This window comes from Leopardus geoffroyi, chromosome B4 (genome assembly GCF_018350155.1).
Source record: "Leopardus geoffroyi isolate Oge1 chromosome B4, O.geoffroyi_Oge1_pat1.0, whole genome shotgun sequence".
NCBI lineage: Eukaryota > Metazoa > Chordata > Mammalia > Carnivora > Felidae > Leopardus > Leopardus geoffroyi.
In genome coordinates, this window is record NC_059341.1 from 34211790 (window position 1) to 34235017 (window position 23228).

The 23228-nt window shown below is 46.5% G+C and overlaps 1 protein-coding gene across 31 annotated transcripts in view; it reads left to right on the forward strand.

The window, feature by feature from the left end:
• Positions 1–23228, forward strand: part of MICAL3 (microtubule associated monooxygenase, calponin and LIM domain containing 3) — a 231084-nt gene that overhangs the window by 166345 nt on the left and 41511 nt on the right. For 20 of the 31 annotated variants that reach the window (XR_006708877.1, XR_006708878.1, XM_045463989.1 and 17 more), the window contains 5 exons: positions 8733–8928; positions 17194–17447; positions 19317–19406; positions 21465–21602; positions 22740–22802. Coding sequence is in view for 29 of the 31 variants with exons in the window: in XM_045463989.1 (XP_045319945.1) it covers positions 8733–8928; positions 17194–17447; positions 19317–19406; positions 21465–21602; positions 22740–22802 (741 nt within the window). In the remaining 2 variants the exon portion in view is untranslated. Of the gene's footprint in view, positions 1–8732; positions 8929–17193; positions 17448–18240; positions 19129–19316; positions 19407–21464; positions 21603–22739; positions 22803–23228 lie in introns of those variants that run through there. The other 11 variants (XM_045464013.1, XM_045464014.1, XM_045464003.1 and 8 more) reach the window with 7 other exon arrangements.

Consider the following 23228-nt stretch of genomic DNA (forward strand, 5'->3'; position numbering starts at 1 on the left):
TGGACATCAGATTATTTGAGATAGTCTCTTTTCAGAGTCTTAATGCAAGGTCTTCTAAGACCCTGGCAACTTCATAGGAATTTCTCTTTCCCAGGTGCTAAGGGAACAGTTGCTGTCTTGGTACACTTACCCTTTTCACAGGGTGGTATCTCCCATTTGTTCTCGGGGCTCTCCACAGAGGCCTTAAAGTTTCTGCATTAAGATGAGGAAACTGAGGGGTGCGTGGGTGACTCAGTCAGTTAAGCATCCTACTTCGGCTCAGGTCATGATCTTGCAGTTTGTGAGTTTGAGCCCTGCGTCAGGCTCTGTGCTGACAGATTCTATGTCTCCTCCTCTGTCTGCCCCTCCCATGCTCATGCTCTGTCTCTGTCTCTCAATAATAAATGGATGTTAAAAAAAAAATTTAAGATGAGGAAACTGAGACCATAATATGTTCAACTAACTTCTTAAAACATTTTTTTTTTAATTTTTTTTTTCAACGTTTATTTATTTTGGGGACAGAGAGAGACAGAGCATGAACGGGGGAGGGGCAGCGAGAGAGGGAGACACAGAATCGGAAACAGGCTCCAGGCTCTGAGCCATCAGCCCAGAGCCTGACGCGGGGCTCGAATTCACGGACCGCGAGATCGTGACCTGGCTGAAGTCGGACGCTTAACCGACTGCGCCACCCAGGCGCCCCTACTAACTTCTTAAAATTATAGTGAATTGATATTCTAGTTTAGATACAGGGTTAGAACTTTTACCTTGGTCATTTATTCAAAACACATTATTGACACAACTGTCGGCACCAGAAACACAAAGATGACTGGAATAATTCCACTCCCTAGGAGAGCCTCTGGTTTGGGGGTACATTCAGCCCCATGAACAGGAGATAGATGCATGAAAGAACCCTTCAAGAGGACAGAGGTGGATCTAGTAGGCAGAATTAGGTAGCAATAGGCAGAAGTAGAAGAGAAGGGATGGTCTTGACTTACCTTGTTGAACCATCCTTCTCTTTACCTGCCTTTTATGATTTCGGAGATCAGCTCCACATTGGATTGATTTGATGGATTATATATAGTTAAATGTACAGAATCTCCTGGGTGGTGAGGCATATACATAAACTAATACGTGAAAATAGTTTGCTCAAGGCCCATTGCACAACAGTTACCCCCTTCTGATATTTCACCCTCAGGTATGTGAAAGTGGACAGCCAGATAAGGAAGGTAGAATATTAGCTAGAGCACAGCTCTCATGAGACTTAAGAGAAAACACAACCAGACCCCTGTGCTTTAGAAATGCTCACAACTTCCAACACCAAAGAGGTAGCTATTTTAGTAGGGTGACCCAGTTGACTATTAAGGATCAAGTTGAGTTTTGTCTGTGAGACAGTACAACACATGAAAAATATATTATCAAGAGAGCTATATGATGCACTGGTAAGAATTTTTGTAAGGAAGAGTCAGGTATATACCTTAAAACAAACCTTTTTGCTTTGGCCACATATAATGACGTGTACCAGGACTTCCATCTGCCAAAAGGCACCTTTGGGAGATACTGTAATAATAACAGGAAGAATAATTTAACATTAGAAGACAGACTTAAGGGTAAAAGTTCCATGGAATCACACAGATGAAGAGCAAAGAGCTGTGGTGGAGAAAGGGCCCCTCAGTACCCTGATGAAGGGAGGGCAAGTGCCCTCGGCATTCCTGAGAGACAGCATTCCAGTCTGCATGAGCCCCCGTTCCCATGCAGGTGTTTTTTTTTCTGACACTGTTCTGATTTGATCCCTGTTGGGTTTTTCCCTTCTTGGCTTCTGTCATGTAATATTTAGCACAGAATTTCTCAACTCTTGGTAATTAAATGTCTCCAGAGCAACTGAGCTTCCCCTTGAATCCACATAACCTACTTTTCTCTGTGCCCACATAAAAATACAGTTATCCCAATTGAAGAATAAATAGTTCATGAGTAAGGGGCTGTTAACAATTCTACCCTGCATAGTTTAATGGAAAGAGCCCAAGCTGCAGAGTAACACAGCCCTGGGTTTAGTCTTGGATCTGCCTCATTTGAACCTTTGGGCATATTACTTAACATCACAGAGACTCAGGACCCTCAGTGTAATAATAGTAATAATAGTTTTGACAAGAGTGTTGTGACAGTCACTGGCCAGTGTGTGTAGCATACCTGTCATGGTGCCTGACACAGGTAGTTGTCTTTATTCCTTCATCACCTGCTTCAGAAGCAGATTCTTTGCTAGTAGGAAGCCATAGTAGAGTCTCTTGGGGGCTAGATGGTAGAGGGGCAAAAGCCACCTAGCCCTAACAGTGGCTTGGAAACTTCTTTCTTTGGTCTCCAAAGCAAGAGGGTCCTTTTCCATGTACAGCTGCAATGCTTGCAAAGTGCTTAGTGCAGAGAATGAGAAATCTCTGTAAAAGGTGTAAAAATGTGAGCCCAGTCAAGCAAAGTCTACTAAGGCAAATGAACTGAGGAGCTAAAGAGGGGGAGAGCCCAAATTTGTGGTCCCAGGCACCTTATAATAAGCAAAGAAAGGCCTTTTACAAACTGTAGGGCCTTTTATCTAGCCCTAATAAACCTTTCCTCCCTAGATTGGGTTCTAGGCTGGGAGTGACATCCTAATCCTAAACACAGGCCAAAGTCCTTCTCCCACAGATACCAGATCACATTGTCCAGCTTGACTAGAGCAGTGAGGAAGTCCCTAAGGCAGGTGAAAGCCAAAATGGCACTCAATTTGCATGGTATGTGCTCTGCCTGCTTTTCAGGCTACTAAGCCAACAACTCATATGGGAACTTGAGCTCAAAGCATGATGGAAAGAGTGGATTAATACCCACGGTGATTATTTACTGTGTTATGACCAGCCCTGCTCAAGTCATTGGGGTCCAGCTGCAGCCTAATACATTCCAAAAGGAAGCAGGGCCCAAGACCCAGGCTTTGTCCCACAGAGAGAAACTCTCTGGGCTGGACGGTGGTTCTATTTTAGACCAGCCACCACTTCAGATGGTTTCATCCTTATTTCCCAGTATATGAGGAAACATGAGAGAGTGTAGTTTCTGTATCATTTCCAACAAGAGCAGGGAGAAAACAAAATTAAGACACAAATTCCCCCTGTAGCCTTAGAAGGGTTGGGGTTCTGTGTGAGGAGGGACACCCTAATCTCCCAGGGTGATTTTGTGAATGTTTCTGAGACCAGTGAACAATCAGGTAACATAAAAGTCACTGTGACAGATTTTGCACTGGGTCAACGAATTTAGATTTGTACTGCCAGCCTGGTAATTTTCTTCAGGAAGCTTTATTTTCCTTAACACCTCCTTGAGACCTTATAGCTCAGACCTAATTCATGACTTGGTGCTTTCCTTTGTGCAGGATTGTGGACAGGCAGGGCTTTGGATGAATGTGTGAGAAGGCCATCTGAAATTAGTTGACCTTTAAAAAAAGAAGTTGCAACAAAAATATCCAGTAACTTTTGATAAGAGAGAGGCATCCTTAAGAGAAAAATCTCTGTATATCAAAATGGCAAGAGTACTTTTTTCCTCAAATGATACTAATCATTGCAAATCACAGGGCCATTTTATTAGAACATGACCACAGTTGAAACCTTTTGACACCTTGAGTCATTGGTTTCTCTTAACAGATATGTGACACCCATAGTCCATCAGAGTACAGGCTCCCCAAGGGCAGAGATCTTGCCCGTGTTGTCCGCTGGTGTGCCTGAACACCTAGCACAGTGCCTGGCTAGAAGTAGCTTTTCAATAAATATTTGTTGAGTGTATGCTTGAATGAATGAACCGTAGCATCCATTCTACTTCTAAATATGGGGAATATGATGAAAATCAATTATCAATCTCAATTTACTGTGCCTTTCCTAAGTCCTTTTTAGACTTTCAGATTTCATTCAAGCTTTCCCAAGCTTATAGGAAAGGAAAAGGAATGGGGAAACAGGCCAGAAGTGAATATGGGCAGAAGGAGAGCATCTCCTCAGTTGCTCCAGTCTCTTAGGTGATACCCTTCACAGTTGCCCAAAGTCCTACAGTGTCTTATGCATCTGGCTCCACCTCGTAATAGGGCATTGCTGCCACTGCAGGAGGAAAAGGGGGAATGGCGCTGCTGCCTGCCGAGGACCGGGAAGGCCCGCCTCAAGAGTGTCATGTACATCCCTCGTGTCCCTTCAGGAATCAGACAGACACAAATAAAGGCTTTTGGCAGCTGTGGCACATCAGCTGAGAGCAGGTTGTCCTGTTAGGAAAAATATTTCTTTCAGGATGATGTATGGAGCTCATGCAGGCAGTGACTGTTCCAAAACAGAGCCGTTAGGTCAGGCCCAGTGCCTTTTTCCTATTTAGGATGCGACCCAGATTCTGGGAGCTGTTTCCTTTTGGTATGTGTGAAGCTGGAATTGGCCTCCAATGACCCGAGATCTGCCTGCCCTGACTTAGTGAAGACTCAGCCTTAGAAATTATTCCAAATCTCTCATCCACTTTTAGCTGGAAAGTCCCTGTATAGTTGCTCTTGCACTGAGGCATGTGAAGTGGAGAGGCCAGGTGGGCCTGGGCCAGCCAGCCTGACCCCACTGGTTACACAGTGACTTGCCAAACCAGCATCTGTCAGCTATTTTTACATCTGCTCTCCTACAGTCTTTGCTTCCTCGAGCTCTTCTGTTGTTGAGAGAGGGAGGATCCAGGGGATGAAGGAGAAGTTCTGTGTTTGTCACAGTGTTATAGCCACTGCCCAGGTCTCCTCCACTGTTACTTCCTTTGAGATCTTAGTTTATCATCCCCATCTGGTTAATCTAGAAGAGAGCCCCTTGCTTTAGCACAGAGAACCAACCATGCTAATTTTGTTGATTTCTTTTTTTTTTTTAATTCCCCATAGCATTTTGAGGACTCCAGAGCTTATAGAAATTCTTCAAGGAGGATGGAATGTCCTTCCAAATGCCAGATTCTGTGCTCTAAGATGCTCTCATGAAGTTCTGTGCCCTTCCTCTTGAAAACTGTAGTGGGGAGGAGAGAATGGTGAAGAGTCCCAAGGGGGAAAGCAGAATAGGACTCTGTGGAAACACTCCTTCCTTTTCTTTTCTTCACATCATAGGCCTAGGGACAGCCATGGTAGTCTTCTGAAGTAATGCTGTCCTCCTTGGATTCAAATCTTGGCTGCACTGCTCACTGGCTGTGTGACCTTGGGCAGGTTGCTTAATGTCTCTGAATTGAATTTCAGATACCTCATTTCCAGCTATTACCTCCCTTACAAAATTCTTTTTTTAATGTTACTTATTTTTGAGAGAGAGAGACAGAGTGTGAGTGGGGGAGGAGCAGAGAGAGAGAGGGAGACACAGAATCTGAAGCAGGCTCCAGGCTTTGAGCTGTCAGTACAGAGTCCAACACGGGGCTCTAACTCACAAACTGCGAGATCATGACCTGAGCTGAAGTCAGACGCTTAACCGACTAAGCCACCCAGGCGCCCCTTATGGAATTTTTTTTTAAAGCTGGCTAGGCAACCTCCATATTCCTCCAGAACATCTTCTTGACTTCTCTGGGTAGAGTTGCCCTTTTATGTATGCACATAGCACCACATGCATGCATAAGCCATGATACTTGACACATCATACTGAAATGATTCCTGGGCAGGACTGTCTCTTCTGTGACTAGCCCACAGATCTTTCAACGTTTATTTATTTTTTTGGGGACAGAGAGAGACAGAGCATGAACGGGGGAGGGGCAGAGAGAGAGGGAGACACAGAATCGGAAACAGGCTCCAGGCTCTGAGCCATCAGCCCAGAGCCTGACACGGGGCTCGAACTCACGGACCACGAGATCGTGACCTGGCTGAAGTCGGACGCTTAACTGACTGCGCCACCCAGGCGCCCCTAGCCCACAGATCTTTAAGAGTAGAGAGTGTTTTAGTCTGCTTTGTTGCTCAAGGTTCTGGTAGAATTTCTGGCACAGAGTATGGTTTTTACCCACTAAAAACACATCACGTATTGAGTGTTTCTCTGCATGAGTGTGTTTGTTCACTCTACCTTGAAATTGCTTGGATCTGAATTGATGAGTGTTGGTTGTTTGTTTCCCTGAAGTGGTAGTTCTTATTCTATTTTTTTGTTCCCTAGCTAAAAGAAATACTGATTTTTATTCTCTATCTATGGAGTTCCCCAAAACTTTATACTTGGGTAGTGGCTTCACATGTATTTCACTTTCTTGTCTGCGTTCTGTTTTAAGGACATTTGTCAAAAATACATGATGAGAAGGAAAGAATCAGATGATATTATAGTCAGGGGATCCTTAGCCTTCCCATGTTTATCATGTTGGGTTTTGATGAAGGGAAGGAGCAACAGAGGACAGGAAGACTGATGTTTGGAAATGATGAACTAGTGCAGTTGGAGCCTGTGCACTCCAGGGGCCAGGGATAGGGGGGTTGGTTTGAAGGATGCTGAGGCAGCATCCACCTGCTGTGCTCCGTGTCTCTTTTTTCTATTACCTGAAGCCCACATATTTCCTAATCGTCCAGATGCTTTGATCCAGCATTATAGCTTATACTTTGGGCAATGGGCCAGGGATGTATAAAATGCCCCAACTGGAGTTGCAAAGACTAGGACAGGTGGGCGTTGCACAGGGCCGTAGTGAGCCCAAGGATTCATGCTCTGACTCCATCATTAGACATTTACCTGAATTTATAGATGAACGTGCCCTGGGTTTTGCTTTTCAGTAAAGATTCTCTAGTAAATTTGAAAGATGCTATTTGGTGGAAGAACCTGATAATCCAATAGATGCACTCAGACTTTATTCTGTGACTACCTGGATTCATAAAATGTTCTTTCTAATGATATTACAGAGAGGTTGAGAACATTGTACACAACAAAAGTGCCAGGCTTCCAAAAGATTTTCTGCACACCTGTTATGTCACAGATATTACTAATTCAATATTCCTACCCCTTTACTTTAGTCCTTCATTACAGAGGTTCTGGCCTTCACCTGATAAGCCACCTGTCACTCAACACTGGGTTGGTATGATGTTGCCTACCAAAACCCAGTGTTATCTCTTAGATCTTAGAATGGCACCGAAGGCCATGCATGCTCTGTTCTCACCCCAGTCTCTTTCTCTTCACTACCATTTCAAGTACACTGCCACCAGAAAGTCTAGTAATACCAAGCTGCCATTGCATGTCAGTGTACCTTAGCTATTGCTGTTCCCTCTGCCCAGAATTCCCTTCCCATCTTTGTCAAGTAACTGTTGTTCATAATCCAGAGCAAATGGATACAACACAAACTGGTGCTAAGAATGTTACTGGGCATCAGTTACATCACTTAACTCATATTTGCTGAATCCTGCCCATGTGCTGGGTTTAAGCAGAAGAGGAAGACAATAGGTTTGGAGTGCACACAGGTTTGGCATATGTACACATACTTGTATATATATGTATATAATTTCATTCCACATTCATAATAATCATAGGAGCTGAGGGTTGTCCTCATTTATAGATCAGAAAATGCACTCTCAGTAGTTACATAATTTTCCTGAGATCCTTCAGCTTGTCACTCATGGAGTCAGGTGGCTAGCCTGGATTTGTCTGACTCTAAGCTTACAGACATTGTCTGACTCTAAGCTTCACATTACAGTGAAGACATTAAAGAATAAATATGGTGGGCTTCTTCTGACCAAATTTGAGATAAAAAGGTACATGAAAAAGAATAATAATGGGGGAAACAGGGAAACTTCTAGGTTAAAGGAGAGTAAGAAAACATAGTAGTCAAATACAACATTTAAGTTTTTCAAAATCCATGAGTCATGGTGGTACTCAGAGAAATGGGAAAAGTTCTTTACAAAGAATGACAGTGGAGAAGGAATGATAAAAATTTTTAAATCACCATTCATCAATGGATTGGTACAAAAACCACTGGATGAAAGTATAGTGGAACAGGATAGTCCCATGGTTTCTACATTATGACCCCATGGATTACTCATTAATTACAAAGGGGGAAATCCTCTCTTTACAGCAGAAAGATGGTTGGGCACCACCATACCCAAGCAGTCAAGCTGGTATCACCAAGAATGAGGCAACCTGACAATATTCCTCCTAACTGTGCAGCAGAAGGGGCACAGCATCACCTATGTGTTCTTGTTAAATAGGAAATGTTTACCATGAATCTAATCGTGACAGGACAGACACTTCCATAGTGTGAGAGGTCCTGCAGGCAGCTGGCCTGGACACCTCTGCAGGTTGGCCAGATGCAGGGCATGAGCCTTGACTGGGTCCTGGATCATTAGGGTGGGGGGCAGCTGGCAAGACTCACCTTCTCCATGAAAGCTACTTTAGAGGGGCTGGATCAGTGAAAAGCGCTTCCTTAGCGTCTAGCCCAAGTCCTTTTTACCCCCTCCCCCACAGTCACCACCACCTCTTCCCTCCACTGGGCTTGGGTTCAGGGATGACAGAGGAGACTGAGCCTGCGCCCCCCCTTTAGGGGCTGACTTTTGTTTCTCCTGCTCAGGGAAGGGCTGCCACTCCCAGCCCACAGTCCTTTCCTGGCCTCTGTGACCTTACTGACTTTCAGGCTGTCCCTTGTCTGGGTCCCTGGCCTTCATGGAGGACCTGTCCCTCCTTTCACTGAAATGAGTGGTGGCTCCCTTGGTCGCTTAGATATCCTTGTCAGTGCCCCCTCCCTCCGTGCACTTTCTCTGTCCCCCACCGCATGTATTCATTTCCCTTCACTTGTCCTAGAACTTTGCTGCTTTGCTTGTCTTGCAGGTTCAAGTGTGAATGGCCTGGAAGAGCCTAGCATTGCTAAGAGACTCAGGGGTACTCCTGAAAGGATTGAGCTGGAGAACTACCGCCTGTCTGTGAAACAGGCAGAGGAGCTGGAGGAGGTGCCCGAGGAGACGCAGGCTGAGCACAACCTGAGCAGCGTGCTGGACAAAGGCGCAGAGGAGGACGTGGCCAGCAGGTCAGCCTGTGCCCGGGAGCTCCGGCCCCGCTTTCTCGTGTGCTGCAACATGCCCATGGCTTGCCCTAGCAGCCTCTTCCCCAGATGAATATACTGTCCTGCTTGTGGGGGGAGGCAGCACCATGCCCTCGGCATGGGATCTGAGCCAGACTATCGGTGCCACCTACCAGCTGTGTGACACTAGGCAAGTTAAGCAACCTCCCTATGCCTCTGTTCCCTCATCTGTGAAATGAAGGCAATACGAGTACTTTCCTCACAGAATTGGTGTGAGGACTAAATAGTATAAAGGGTTTAAAACAGTATGTGGCACATGTAAGTGCATGTCGATGGTGGTTGCCTTTACTACTACTTTGCATGGCGCTGGAGTATTTACAAAGGACTTCTGTATCCATCACCTCACTTGGTCATCCTCACAGGAATCCTGCAAAGTAGACGAGAACGTTTATCTTACCACTCTGTGGTTAAGGAAACACATGGGGACTAATATTAGGATCAAGGATTGACTAAGGTTCAAACTCAGGTTTCCTGGATCCCAGTCCAGGATTCTTCCTGTTCTCCCTGCTGATCTCCCCCTTTCCATGCAGTTCCCTCTCGTCATCTTGTTAGCTGGTAAGAACACAACCCATCAGACTTAATGCAGAAATTCAGTAAGTAGTTCTTGAACACCTACCATGGCCTTAACACTTTGTCTTTCATTGAAAAGGTAACAGGAAAAAAAATAAATAATAGTCCCAGGTCCTGCCCTCAGGTGTTTGCAAATTTACTGGAAGAGAAAGGGCTTCCACATGGGAGCAACAGAAACCTGAAGCAGTGTGCTGTTGAGGGGCAGGTGGTTCAGTAGAAGAAGCTTCAGGGTTGGAATTAGGGGCTTCTGTGAGGACACCAGTTCACCCTGCAGTCTTGGGGAAGCCACATCACCTCTCCAGACTTCCTCCTTTCTCCTCTATATAAAGAGAAGAACAGAAAACTTGCATCCCAGGGACCACACACAGCAGACAGTGATTTTGTGCTTGGCCATCCCGATGTTTTAATTAAGTGTAACTGAATGATGCCTGAGGAGGACATGTGCCCTCCAGCCCCCACAGAACTGCCTGAGTCCACTGTCTTAACCCCAGGGCCTCGTTTTCATTATGGCCCAGGTCTACCAGGGTCAGTACAGAACTCAGAATGCTCCAGGAAAATTATCAAGGACATGGAAAGGGAATAAGATAAAAGCTGGAGTAAAATCACTGTTGGTCAGACTGTCCTGCAGGGCTTCTGGGGAGCCCTTACTCTGTCTCCCAGACTAGTGGAGGCTTTGCCTTATCATTGAGACACCAGCGGGATGCTTCTTTGTTGCCATGAGTAAGGAAGGGAATGTGTGCGGTTAAAGAAAGAAGTGCTTTTTTTTTTTTTTTTTTTTTTTTTTTTTAAGTTCCAGGAATGTTCTTAGGGTGTCTGCTGGGCAGAGCTACTTACAGCTGCATTCCACCACCTCACACATACTTTGGATCAACTGCTTCTTGGGCTGGCCTCAGAGACAGCATTTCTGTGCGTTGTTGGGCAGCCTCCCCCTGGGTACCTGCATTTCAGAAGCCATCACCACATACACACTGTTGTCACACAACTACATCTCTATGCAGAACATCCACAGAGCATGTGTTCCTGCTCTGTGTCGATGAGGGAGAGCCCACTCTCTGCAGACCTAATAGCTTAGCCTCAGGGTGAGTGTGGTCAGCCAGCTTTTCTGCCATTGTGATTTTTCCTCCACTGTGATTTGTAAACTAACAGGGAACGAGGCAGCAGTATGTAGCAAGGACATTTCAGGAAGGCTACACCGTGGCACATGTAGCAGGGTGCAATAGGAAGGGCAGGATAGAAGAATATGAAATCAGTCTGCATCAAATGGTGTCTGCCTCTTTTTTTTTTTTAAGTTTATTTATTTATTACTTAAGCAATCTCTACACATAGCATGGGGCTCAAACTCATGACCTCGAGACCAAGAGTCACATGCTTTTCCGACTGAGCCAGCCAGGTGCCCCAAATGGTGCCTGTGTCTCAAACTCGACAGCAACAAGTGGCATTAGCTCTTTGCAGAGTGAAAAAATGGTCTCTTAAACCGAATTGCCCAGAGGGAGGAGCCACAGATTTTGTCTTATTTCCCTGAGGGCAGTGATCAGATGCAGACAGTGTATCATGTATTTTCTCCATCTTCCCTACAGCACCAAGCAGAGTTAGGTGCATTCTCAGCCCTCAGACCTTCCTTGAAGATGAGGAATGACTGTTTTAAGGAATTCACTGGTCCAATCCAGGAACTCACTTTTGACAAGTTTAAAGAACTCTTAACTTCATCGTCTGCTGGGGGGAGCATTGCAGTATCATAATTCAGAGCATGACATCGGAGTCAAACAGACCTGTACTGGAAGCCTTGTTCTACCACATAGTAGTTATGGCCACATTTCTTGGCCTCTCTGTGCCTCGGTTTCCTCATCTGCAAAGAACACTGCACCTCATTGGTTTGTTATGAGGATGAAATCAAATAAAACAACTGACATAGTTCATGGTGCCCAGGGAGCACTAAATCATTGCCACACCTACTGTCACGACCGTAGTGCATTGTAGCTCTAAGCACAATACAGGGTATCCCTCACGAGGAGGGGCAGGGCCAGTGATTCTTGTATTGGGTTCCTTAAACGGCTGGTTTAAGTGCCACAAGTTGGGTTTGGCTTGGCCCTAGGGCGGTGCTGATCAAACTTTGCTGGCATCAGAACCACCCAGAGGGCTTGTTAAGCCAAAGATTGCTGGGCTGTTTTTTATTCAGTCATTTGGGGTAGAACCCAAGATTTGCATTTCTAAAAAGTTCCCAGGTAATGCTGTGGTCTAAAGACCAAGGATGGCTGCTCTAAATTTCCCTGATAATAAGTGCCACCTGGGACATGTGGTAAAAACATAATTCCTGGACCCTCCCCTGGAGCAGCTGATTTAGTGGGCTTGGGGTGGAGACCAGGAATACCTGTTTGTTAACAAACCCCCTAGGTGAGTCTTAGCTGCTTTGTGGTTTAGTTTGCACAGAGACTATTGGCCCAGACCTAATTAGCTCCTTGATCCTTCCTTGGAGTGGGGGAGGGGGAGGGGAAGCATCTTCCAAAGGAGACCCTGGAAATAGTACTTTTACTTTCTCTGGAACAGAACAGGTGCCTGAAGACAAAATAAAACTGGCTTTATGGTTTTAGTTTTGTTTTTCCCTGATTGCCTGTCTGGAAAACTTTGCCCCAGGCAATGAAGATGGCTTGTGCAGTACCCATCTGCTGAAGTCCTCAACTGTTTGCACATTGCTGGCTCTAAAGAACAAGTTAGCACTAGAGCAAACAGGTATCCTTTCCATCCAGATGGGACAACCAGGTTACAGAGGACTCCCCAAAAGTCGATGACAGGCTAGCCCAAAGGGGCTTTGCTCTCCATCAGAGTAACACAACAAGGAAAAGCCCCTCCTTCAAGACTCACCAACATAAGTGGAAATTCCTGACTGTTCCCTCTCTTCTCCCTTATCCCTTCTCCAGTGGAGGCAGTAATGTGAGCCATTGCTAAGCAGATACTGCTTTTAGCATGGATTAAATGTTCATCATGTAATGATTGCTGGACAACATACATCTTCTCCAGCAGTCTGCTTAGCAGTATAATGTTTACACAGTTGTCAGAGAGGGTGGGATCTAGGAGTGGACTCTCTGATTATGAGTGGATTCATTTAAAAATGAAAGCCATGATTCCCTATTTTCCCTTAAACCATCTAAGAACTTCATGTGCTGTTTGACATAGCAGCCTGCTTCATTCACAGTAGGACCTGCCCAGATTTCCAGTATCCACTCTCTGAAGTTAGACCCAGGCAGCCAGGAGACTGGCCATGATCTTGCTCCTGGGTTTGCCACCCTGACAGCTGCTAGTGGCTGAAGAATTCTTGGTTTTTGGTGAACAATCCAAGAGGGCACGGTATGACAGGTGCGGACACCGGAGGGAATCCTGACCTCTCACACCAATGATCCAACCTTTTTAAGCTTCAGTGGCCTCATTTGTAAAAATGACGATATTAATATATCCTGGAGTCCTAGAGTTATTGTGTAACTGAGTGACCTAATTCATGTGAAGTGCCTTGTGCCACGTGGCACTTCACCAGGGCTCAGTAAGTATTCACCATCACTACTGTGATGATCACCGTTGGCCTTTCTCTGGCACAGCAGAACCTCTGTTCAACTCATAGAAGTCTGGAGCAAATCTTGTTTTTTTTAGAATCTAGTCCATGTGCCTGCTGGTCTTACTTCCTCCTATCAGGCCCCACCATAGCCTCAGTGCGAAGATGGCATCTGATAGGGAGTTCAGGTAAAGTGCTTTGAGATCATTGATCAGATATAAATTGCAGCAGGGAGGATTTTTGCAAGGTGTCATTGTAACTCAAAGGCTCTGCTCCTACTGATGGACTTCACCAAGGGGCATCAGAGGTATCATCTGACACCTGTGAATTTAGGTAGCAACCTACCCTGGCTTTCTCTGGTTATGCATCCTTCCTTGCCTTTCTTGGCTGTGCTAGGCACTACGAGCAGCACTTCAGTGAGCCAAGCAGACCTGTTCCTGCTCTCAGAGAGAGTGCAGTCCAGGGGAGGTGGACCTACATCAAACAATAGATTGTTACAAATGCTGATCTTGATGACTATATTTTCTTGTGGCCTTCATCTCCTAGGAGGCTATAAACTGAGAGGTCACGCTCTCTTCCCAAAAGGATAGAGAAATTGTTCCCTATGTTGTCTTTTGTTCTGGCGTAGTGATCTTCCCACTTAAGATGTTTCTAGGCTGATGTCCAAGTAGGGGTGAGGGGGTCTGCCTCACTACAGATTCCTTCTCTGTACCCTTCCCCCAGCCTCTTCAAAGGCCAGACCCAGAAATTCAGGCACTGGGAACAGCCACAAAATGTAAAAATGAGTCTTGAAGTACCGAGTTTACTCTGTGAATCTTGCACGACATAAGGAGCCTGGTGAGATTCAGGGGACTGCTCCAAGCTCCCATGGATGTGATGGCTTGGAAAGGAATAGTTGGCAATGCTTGTCCACCCCTCTCCTTCACAGAGGGAGGGAGACTGGTTTGCCTGTCTCAGATTTCCAGAAAAAACGTATCAAGACCTTTCAGAAAGAGACTGAGAGCTAATAGCTTATGAAGAAAGGCAAGGGTTGACCTTTCCACCCTATCTTTTATGCTCCATGCCTCACTTGCTATTCTCCTGTGGTCTTTGAGCTGTCATAAAACTAGCCAGTATCACACTCATAGCTGTGAGTCCCATTGCCCTCATCATAGAGTATTAATTGCTCACATTATGCACAGTGCCACTGCCCTCATGACGTGGCACAGTACAAGGAATGGGCCGTGCTGAAGGCACCTCTCCCAAACAGTGGCAGTGTAGTCCCACTGTGCCTGCCGACTGCTGGAGTTACCTTGTATGCCTGGCTGGGAAGGAAGGACAAGCTGGCCTGCCTTCTGCCCACCTGAAGTTTGAATAAATTTACATAAGATTTAAGATGAGCATAGGAGGCATTCTTATCCTTATTTCATGTTTGAAAGATGTTAAGTGATACACATTGTTGCTAAATAATAAGATAGTAAACAAATGAAAATAATACCTAAATAAATACTGAAAAACAGTCAAAATCCAGATGCCAAGTTTTCCATGGTCCAAATTCTTATGTTTACTCACCTTAAACTGCCTCCTCTCAACCTTTCATTCCACTACAGTTATTTCCTACCTTATTTTATCATGCCGTGTTCGCATCTTATCTCCCTTGAGAATAAGGATCTTTGTATTCTCTGCAATGTGGAGGAAGTGCATTGTAAGTAAAAGACGCTCAGTAAATTTTAGTGGGTGGGTGGATGGATGGATGAATGGATGAATAAATGAATCAAGTAGTATTCACCAAAATGAGCTGCTTACAGTAAGGAGCTACCTCTTTTTATTTTTGTATCCATTGGTTGAGATTTAGTAAGTACTCAAGAATGTTCATTGAATGAATGAATGAATGAATGAATATGTAAATGGGTAAACAAAGAAGTGAATAGCGAGAGTCCCAGAGTATAACACAAACATTATAAAAATCAGTAAAATCCCTAATCTTCACAACGTTTCTACAAGGTAGATGTGAACATTGCCTCCTTACTGATGCGGAGACTGAGGCTCAGCATAAATAATCAGCTCATGGTCATACAGCTGGTAAGCAGCAGAGCCAGTGTAACACTGAGAATCAGCCACCTGAGAAGTAGGCGGGCGTACAGCCCCCAGGGCTGCCCTCAGACTGACCCAACTAAAGTCTGAGAGTTCCCAAAACCACCCTCAAGTTCAATAATTTGTTAGACACACAGAACTCACTAAAATGTGTATACTCATGGTTGTGGTTAATTACAGGGAAGGATACTTACTGAAATCAGCCAAGTAAGGAAGTGCACAGGGCAGAGTCCCAAGAACATACGGATGTGGAGCTTCCATTGTCTTCTCCCTACGGAGTCAGGACAGTGTTACTTTCTTGGTATTAACGTGTGACAAAACCCATATAGTATTACTCACCCAAGCCTTGGTGTTCAGAGGTTTTATTGGGGCTCCATTACCTAGGTATCAATTGACAGATTAACTGATTAGCAACATGTTGTGATTGATCTCAGTCTCCAGGCCAGCTAATACTTCATGACTCAATGCCCCCACCCTAAATTGTTGGTCTTTCTGATGTGGCCAGCCCTCACCCTAAATCGCATTATTAGACTACTTACCATGACCTAAGGATCCTATGGAAATAAACACATTCCCATCAGGCAAGACCTTCCAAGGGCTTAGAGTTTACATCCCAGAAGCCAAGACAAAGGCCAGACCTCTCTTTGAGTTAGGTAAATTCTATACTGCACAGGTACTAATAATAGCACTGGTAGTGAGGTGTCATTGACCTTATCACACTGTATTCACTGATTCCCTCTCCACACTCACAGCCCCACTCTGGGTGGGGAGAGAGCACCCCCCCCCCCCCATCACAGGAAGATGGGACTGGACATCCATCCCATGCCTGATGCTTCTGGGGTTTGAGGCTCTCTCATGCCAGAGGCTGGACCATGCTTGATTGGAAAAGCCAAATTTCCTCTAGCCCAGTCAATGACACATTTCTCACTGAGGGCAAAGCCTCTCCTAAAAAAGACTTTTTGGGAATTATCAGACCATGAAACAGGTCTGAGAAACTTCATTTGTATAATGATGTTTGGGGTTTTTTTCCTGCCTTACAGCTATATTGTAGGGCACTTTTATTTGTGTACCACCTATCGACTGCTTAACTCTGCAGGCAGGAAAGGCGGATAGAAATGCTCCCAGGTGGTGGCCTCGAGGGTGGAGATCCACGGTTTTGGCTTGCACAGGTCACGGCAAGGGTCTTCTCGCATGTAGTGCTGCTTCCTGTTTCAAGCTGAGCTAGGCCATGTGCCATAAAGGAAATGGTGGTAGAAAATGTGGCTGGTTGTCCAGGGTGATGACCCCAGTGATCGGGATATTTGTTTTCACCCTCTCCCCATAGTCCCTGTACTATAACCTTGTGGTGAACAGCGCCTTTGCTACCGTGTTAACTGTGTATTCCCCATAGTATCCTGTTCTGGGCAGGGCACGTTGTGGGGACTAAAGAACACTGTGGAATTGAATGTGCTGCCTTCCCTCCAGCACACACTCCTTGATTGCCAGCCCGTCTGTGGCTAAGACTTCAGGCCTCTTGGAGGCAGCTTTTCTTTCTCACCATGTTTCCCATGAGAGCCTGCCAACCCACCTGAGTCAAGTAGAGTTGAGTTCCTCAAACCAGACAGATCACGATGAAAGGAGACTTTCTCTCCTTTCTTGATTCCCAGGGTCTTGAGTTCTTATCAAAATGAGTCTGTGCCTCCTACTGTCTCTGAGGGCCTCTGAAACTGGACTCGGTGGAGTTGCAGTTCATTGAATAGAGCCCCCACTCTGCCCCCGCCCAGGCTGAGCTGTTTGCTCATGTGGGTTTATGTAGGGCTTACTTGTACATGTGTATTTCCTCTGGCCGTCTACTCACTCTCTTTCCTTCCCTTTGTGGGTCTTACCTGGGCAGAAAAGCACACCACACCCCTCTGTGCATGTCCTCTCTCCTTTCCTGCCCAGCAGTTGCTTTGCTGGGACATTTTGCCTCTGGTTGTGGCTTTTGAGCATCTCCTTCTCAGTTTTTGTCATTCCCTCACTTTGGTTGTATGGTTGTTTCCCCATAGCAGTTCTGAGTCCGAGATGGAGGAAGAGGAGGAGGAGGAAGAGGAGCCTCTGCCCACCTCCGACCTGGGCGGTGTTCCTTGGAAGGAGGCTGTGAGGATCCATGCCCTTCTGAAAGGAAAGAGTGAAGAGGAGCTGGAGGCCTCAAAGAGCTACGAGCCTGGGAATGAAGAGGAGGAAGAGGAAGAGTATGAGGAGGAGGAGGAGGAGGAGGAAGAGGAAGAATATGAGGAGGAAGAGGAAGAGTCTAGTGAAGGTCAGAAAAAAATCTCTTCTCTTAACTCTGACTCTGTTCCATGCCTGAGTAACGCTTCTGTGGCTGGAGTCACACCGATGTGCTGTCTACGGCACCAGGGGCGATCCCTCCTGCCTCTCTCTAGCCTTAGATTTGGGGGGCAGGGGAGGCCATTGGCAGTGGAAGTAATGTCCCTTGTGCACATTCTGAGTAGATATTGGAAGTGGAAGGCAAAGGGTCAACAGCATAAGTACTCCAACCAAATTAGGTCACTCATTCTCCTCTCCTCATTTTCTGTTTTTTTTTTTTTTTTCCTTTAGTTTCTGTTAAAGAAATTTATTTTAATAAAGAAAGGGAATTTAGCTTCCTAGAGGATTCCCTGAGTCAGAGTCTGGGCTTTGGAGGCTGCAGAGCACTGAATCTCACTCTGCTCAGAGTTGCTGTCACTGAGGAGGGGCCAGGTGCCTACCAGACAGGGTTCTGTTGATGACAGCTAGTAACATGTTTGGACCAGTGTCCTGAGACGGAGCATCAGTTTCAGTATTAAGTCACTCTGGTTGGCTCTGAAATGTTCTCTTGCCTTGGACTTGAAATGTTTCAGTTCTGCCCCCATCTCTGGCTGTGTGTGTCCTTGAGTGATGAGGAAGAATTTGGTGGGCATCCTTTTTTGTCTCTGTAAGAGAGAGGGTCATTCTTTCCCTGCCCTGTCTGCACAGAGGTCTGGAGGGTGGGGAGGAAGATACTAGGGCAGGTAGAGACCTGAATCCCCCTGACGATGGTGCCATGTTAATTCACGGCCGTGCTCTCTCTCCAGGGGACATGGAATGGAAGAGAAGGACATGGGCCTTTAAAGCACCAATCCCTCCCAGCCGTTGTCAGAGGAGCACATTAGATTCTGGACAGCCCCGGGCCTCGTAGAGTTGGCACTAGATTGCTCTGCTGCTCCTCCTGGAATTCAATGTGCTTGGCTGCCCAGTCCTATCCCACAGTCTGGCACAGGAAGGACCGCGTGCTGACCAGATGCAGAGCTCTTCCCAATTACATTACTGAGCTGGTCCTGAGAGTTGTGTAGCCCAAGACACTGCCGAGGCAGGGCAGACAAAAAGGAAGCACAGCCTCTCCCTGCCCCCAAGGTGCCCAGGGCCAGTGTGAACGCTCAGAGGCAGGGCTCTTCCTCAGACCACTAAGGGGCTTCTCTAGATCTAGTTCTCCTGCGCTCTTCCCTCCAAAGACAGAGGCTGGGGTGGGGCCCACAGAGGCAGCACTTGGTGCCCTGGCCCTTCCTCCTCCCCGTGATGAGAAGTAAGGTCTGTGTGAGCAGGAGGCCAGGCCGGAAAGCTGGCACCTTGGGTTCTTTTCTCCATAACTGCTGTGTGTGCAGAGCTGTGGTTGGCCCAGGGCTGCCTCTGGGTCCCTAGTAGTCAGAGGTGGTGATTGTGCTCACAGCTTATCCAGGGGAAAGGTACTTTGTTTTTGTCATTATTTCCATCTGGTGATTCACACATTCAGTGGCTTGTAGCCCCACACACAGCTTAGGGTCAAAGCCTGTGCCCGTTTCAGGAGACTTTATCCCTGCTTTCCCTCATGCAGACTTAATTTCCTGGATCTGAAACTAGTGTCAAGACCAAACCTGCAGGGAATGGGATTTAACTGCAGAAACACATACCGACAAATTCAGCCAAGCTCTGGGCCTTTGTTCCTAGCCCTTGGTGTGTATCTTTTGGTCAGTGGACTTCCATGGCTGTGTAGACAGTGACAGGATGTTATTGCCTTGCACCTGAAGATAACTCTTCTCTATTCTCTTTTCCTCCCTTCCATTCTCTTTTCTCTTTATCCCCACGCGGGATTCTTGATGCTGTGTTTGTGGGTGTCTGGCTCCCCCTGCTGTAGAAGGGGAGTATTGCCCCTGGGACAGAGAACTCCTGCAAAGCCAGTGGCTCCAGCATCTGTCAAAGGAAGAAGATACGGGTACATGTAAAGGTACCCACTCTGCCCCTTGCCCACCTTCTACCCTGGCTCCCTAGCAGCCATCCAGAATTTGCCTTCAAGAGCAGGTCCCACATTAAAAGATCTGTGCTTTATAAAGCTGCGCGGACAGGCTTTGGCACATGCCTAGCTGGGCACCTGTCCCTGGGCCCAGCCTTTGGGAATGGTCATGTAGCAAATAACATATAAGACAAGCAGAGTCAAGGGGAAGTCTGAGAAGAAGACTCCAGAAGCAGTCTTAATGATGGTGGCCCCATGTAGGCCCCTTGTATGCTTTGCTGCAAGTCCCCTCATCTAGCAAAGACTCGGCCTCTTGTAATGCTGAAAAATCATGTCACAGTCACAGCTATCAAAAGTGGGGGAGCCAGCACAGGTGTTTTCATCAGCACAGGTACCCAGAACCTTCCTCCACTGTGTCTTGTAACATTTCTCTGAGAAAGGAGGACATGCTGGCTGATAAGTCCCCAAGGCTACATTTATTAACAGGAAGCAGAACATTATCCAGGGAGAAGACTCACTCTCTTCTCTTTGTGGCTTAGAAGATGAAGAAAGGGTCTGCATTTTTCTCTTTGACTTCCCTTCCTTAGTCATGTGACATTCAAGCTGTTGGGTGACTTTGCCGTGATTCAGCCCCATCCAACACCATAAAAGCCAACTGACCTTAGAAAAATGAATCCGTAGAGACCAGTAGTTCCGACAAGAGAGTGCATGCGGGGCTACCACCCCACATTTAACACAGGATGGTGCCCGCATCCACATTTGGTAATCTTACTAGTACTTTCTGTCCATATCACATTCCCCATTGCTTAAAAATTAAGAGGTTGTGTGATAGTGATGAAGCCAAAGCCAAACTGTTCAGTTAGATAGTTGAGAGTGGGCTCCCATCAGGAATCCCAGACTCCTTCAGATCAGGTGGCACCTGCTCTTGCTACTGAAAAGCCATCTTCCCTCCCAAAATGTCACCTCCCCCAAGTTGCTGGCTATCCCTTTATTTTAACCCAACTGTATGGCATGGTCCAAGCACTGGTTATAGGGAGCTTACAGGGCAGAGGCTGCATGTATATTCTTTGGGCTCTGACAGCAGGAATAATCTGAAGGGGCTACTGGTGATTTCTCATTTAGCTGAAAAGGCAGGTCTTGTGTCCAGAGGGGAGCAGTGGTGCACCAAATGGAGTTGTAAGAAAAAGGCTTTGACCTCAGAAAAAGCAGAGAGGTATTGTTTTATTCCTGCCCACGAACTCCCAAAGTCTTGGGAATTTACAAGATAGAGCTCTGCTTCCTCTCCTAGCCACTGCCTCCCCTGTCTCCATTTTCTCCCCATAGCTGTGTCCCTGCCGCAGACCTGCATGCAGCATGAGACCTATTATGGAAGGGGGATTTTTTTTCTCTCTCTCTAGCTGCAAAAGATAAACACTGAAGTACCAACAAAGTACATTTCTGTCCTGCGTGAGTTAGGTGGTTCATGACAGAATGACACTGTCCCATCCCATCTCTCACTTGTCACTTGGCTTAAATCTCAAAGGAGAAGCTGTCAACATGGCAGGTGACGGTAAGCACCATGCTGTGTATCCTCAGAAGGGGCAAGAGCGTTGCATCCTTCGGGATCTCACGCTGTGCTGGCTAACAGCAGAGTACTCGTGACCCAGAGGGGATGGCCCTCCAGAGGCCAGTTGTGACCTGCTCTTTTTTCTGACTTGGCATTTGGGTCCCTCAAATGCAGATGAGATGAAAAGAGCATCAGAAAGGAGAATTCTTTCTGTTTAGAGTCGGGATATATGGTTCACTTCGTTGAAATTAACAGTGTAAGTGAAGCTTGAAACAACAAAATCAAGCTGAACGAGTAGAAATCATGTCTGTGTGCGCACGCGTGTATATTCTCAATTTTTGCCTCTTTCTGATTCAAAGTGATCCTGGCAAATACAGTAACTTTTCTTTCTGTTTCCTTTCCTGTGATGTTTCATCCCCTCCTTCCCTTCACTGTTTATTTTCTGCTTCCTTCCTCCACCATCTCTCCCTTCCTCATCTCCTCCACCTCTGACTCTGGTATACTAGTCGGGAGCCAGAGGCTACAGCAGATCATAAATCCAGCCGACCCCTTGGAGATCCAGGCTGATGTGCACTGGACACATATTCGAGAGAAAGAGGAGGAGGAGCGAATGGTACCAACCTCTGAGTCCTCCACTTCTAGAGGTAACTGTTTCAAGATCCAAGGGCCCGATATGCCCCTCAGAGCAGCTCTGTCCCTGCTTCCCCTCTCATTGCTACAGAGGACCCTTCTGGTAGGGCCAAAGCCATCAGTTTAATCAAAATGTAAAAGCCAACAAACCATTTTGTTGTCCTGGTATTGTTAATCATGACCACTGCCCTTAACTTTTGTTTGAGGATATGTAAAGTTCTCTATGGGTTAAGAGGTTATGGGATCTTTCTCCATGGACGCAAAATAGAAAAATAACTTGACCTTGGGAAAACCAAGAATTTCCTTTCTTTCCCCATTTTGCTAGACAGGGTTACTCTGTCCACTTGGTAAAATGTTCTGATGCTTTCCTCCTGTGGTGTGTCTGAGTGTGAATGTACATTGGCAGGACTGGGTGGGGCAGTATATTTTGAACTGAAATGAAGTTTTAAGAGATTTATGTCAAGGAGGCCTTTAAAAATAGCTAGCGTAATATCCAGCTCTAGGTTTTAGGTGAGCTGGCCTGTGCTCCACAGGAGGGTGAAGATGATTACAAGCAATAAAAGGAAAAAATGGAGACAGCTGAGGGATGCGGCGGCTGCCGTGTCACTCTCCACACCTTTGACCTCAGCAGACCTATCGTCCAAATATGGATCCTTGCTGTCATGAACCTCTGTCTCTCACTCGTTTTCCCTGTTTCCATTCAGGCCTGTTGGGGCCACACACCCTGCAGGACTCTGCCTTCAGGAAACTTAGCCCTTAACGAGGACATTTGATCCTCCCTGGCCCCAAATCTTCACCTCTAGGCAAGACCACCTTCTGTTAACTACTTTTGCAGCAGTATAACCATTCAACGGGAGTGAGGAGACTGGCCCTACTGACCCGGGACGTCTGGCTGGCCTACAGCATGGGGCAGCTCTGCAGCCTCGAGCCACTGTTGACCCTCCCTGTTTTCTCTCTTCTTTTCTCATCCCGAGCGTCCGTCATACAGGCTTACGGCGGGACTCTGACCCCTCATCGCTGCCGGACAAGCCTCTGGCTTAGAACATCTGTCAGGTTCCCTTCTGTTTGGGGCTTTAGGATGACCTCGACTCTCCTCACTGGGAACCTGCATTCCTGTGTAACTTTGTATCTATCGTCTGTTTTAAATTCAGTGCCTGACCTTCCCTCCATTCGCCGCGCAGCAGTGCAGGCCTGGCTGGAGACAGTCTCCGGAGGTAGTCTGGTGATGTTTGTTCTCTCCCCACTCACCATAACCACTCTCTCTCGGCAGCTCTGCTGGTACCTTAACACTAGAATTCTGGTTCTGCTGCTAGTGCATGCCACAGTCGGGGCGGGGGGGGCACATGCATGCCTCACTCAGGCGGCCCATTCTTGCATGGACCAGACACGCACCCCACGCCTTTCAGGGAAGATCCGGAGGAGAGCAATAGCATAGACAGGACATAAACTTGTTTTTTACTAATAAAGGTTGAGTAAAGGCCAAAGCTAAAGGAACATCTTTAGCAGTGATTTCTAAAGTCTGTAGAGATTAAATTGTGTAGCAATTGGGTGTGAAAGTAGAAGAATTGGTGAATAGCCCACAAACCCACCAAAGTACAGAGAAGGAGACATTCAGTACTAGGGGACTTGTGGAAGACTCC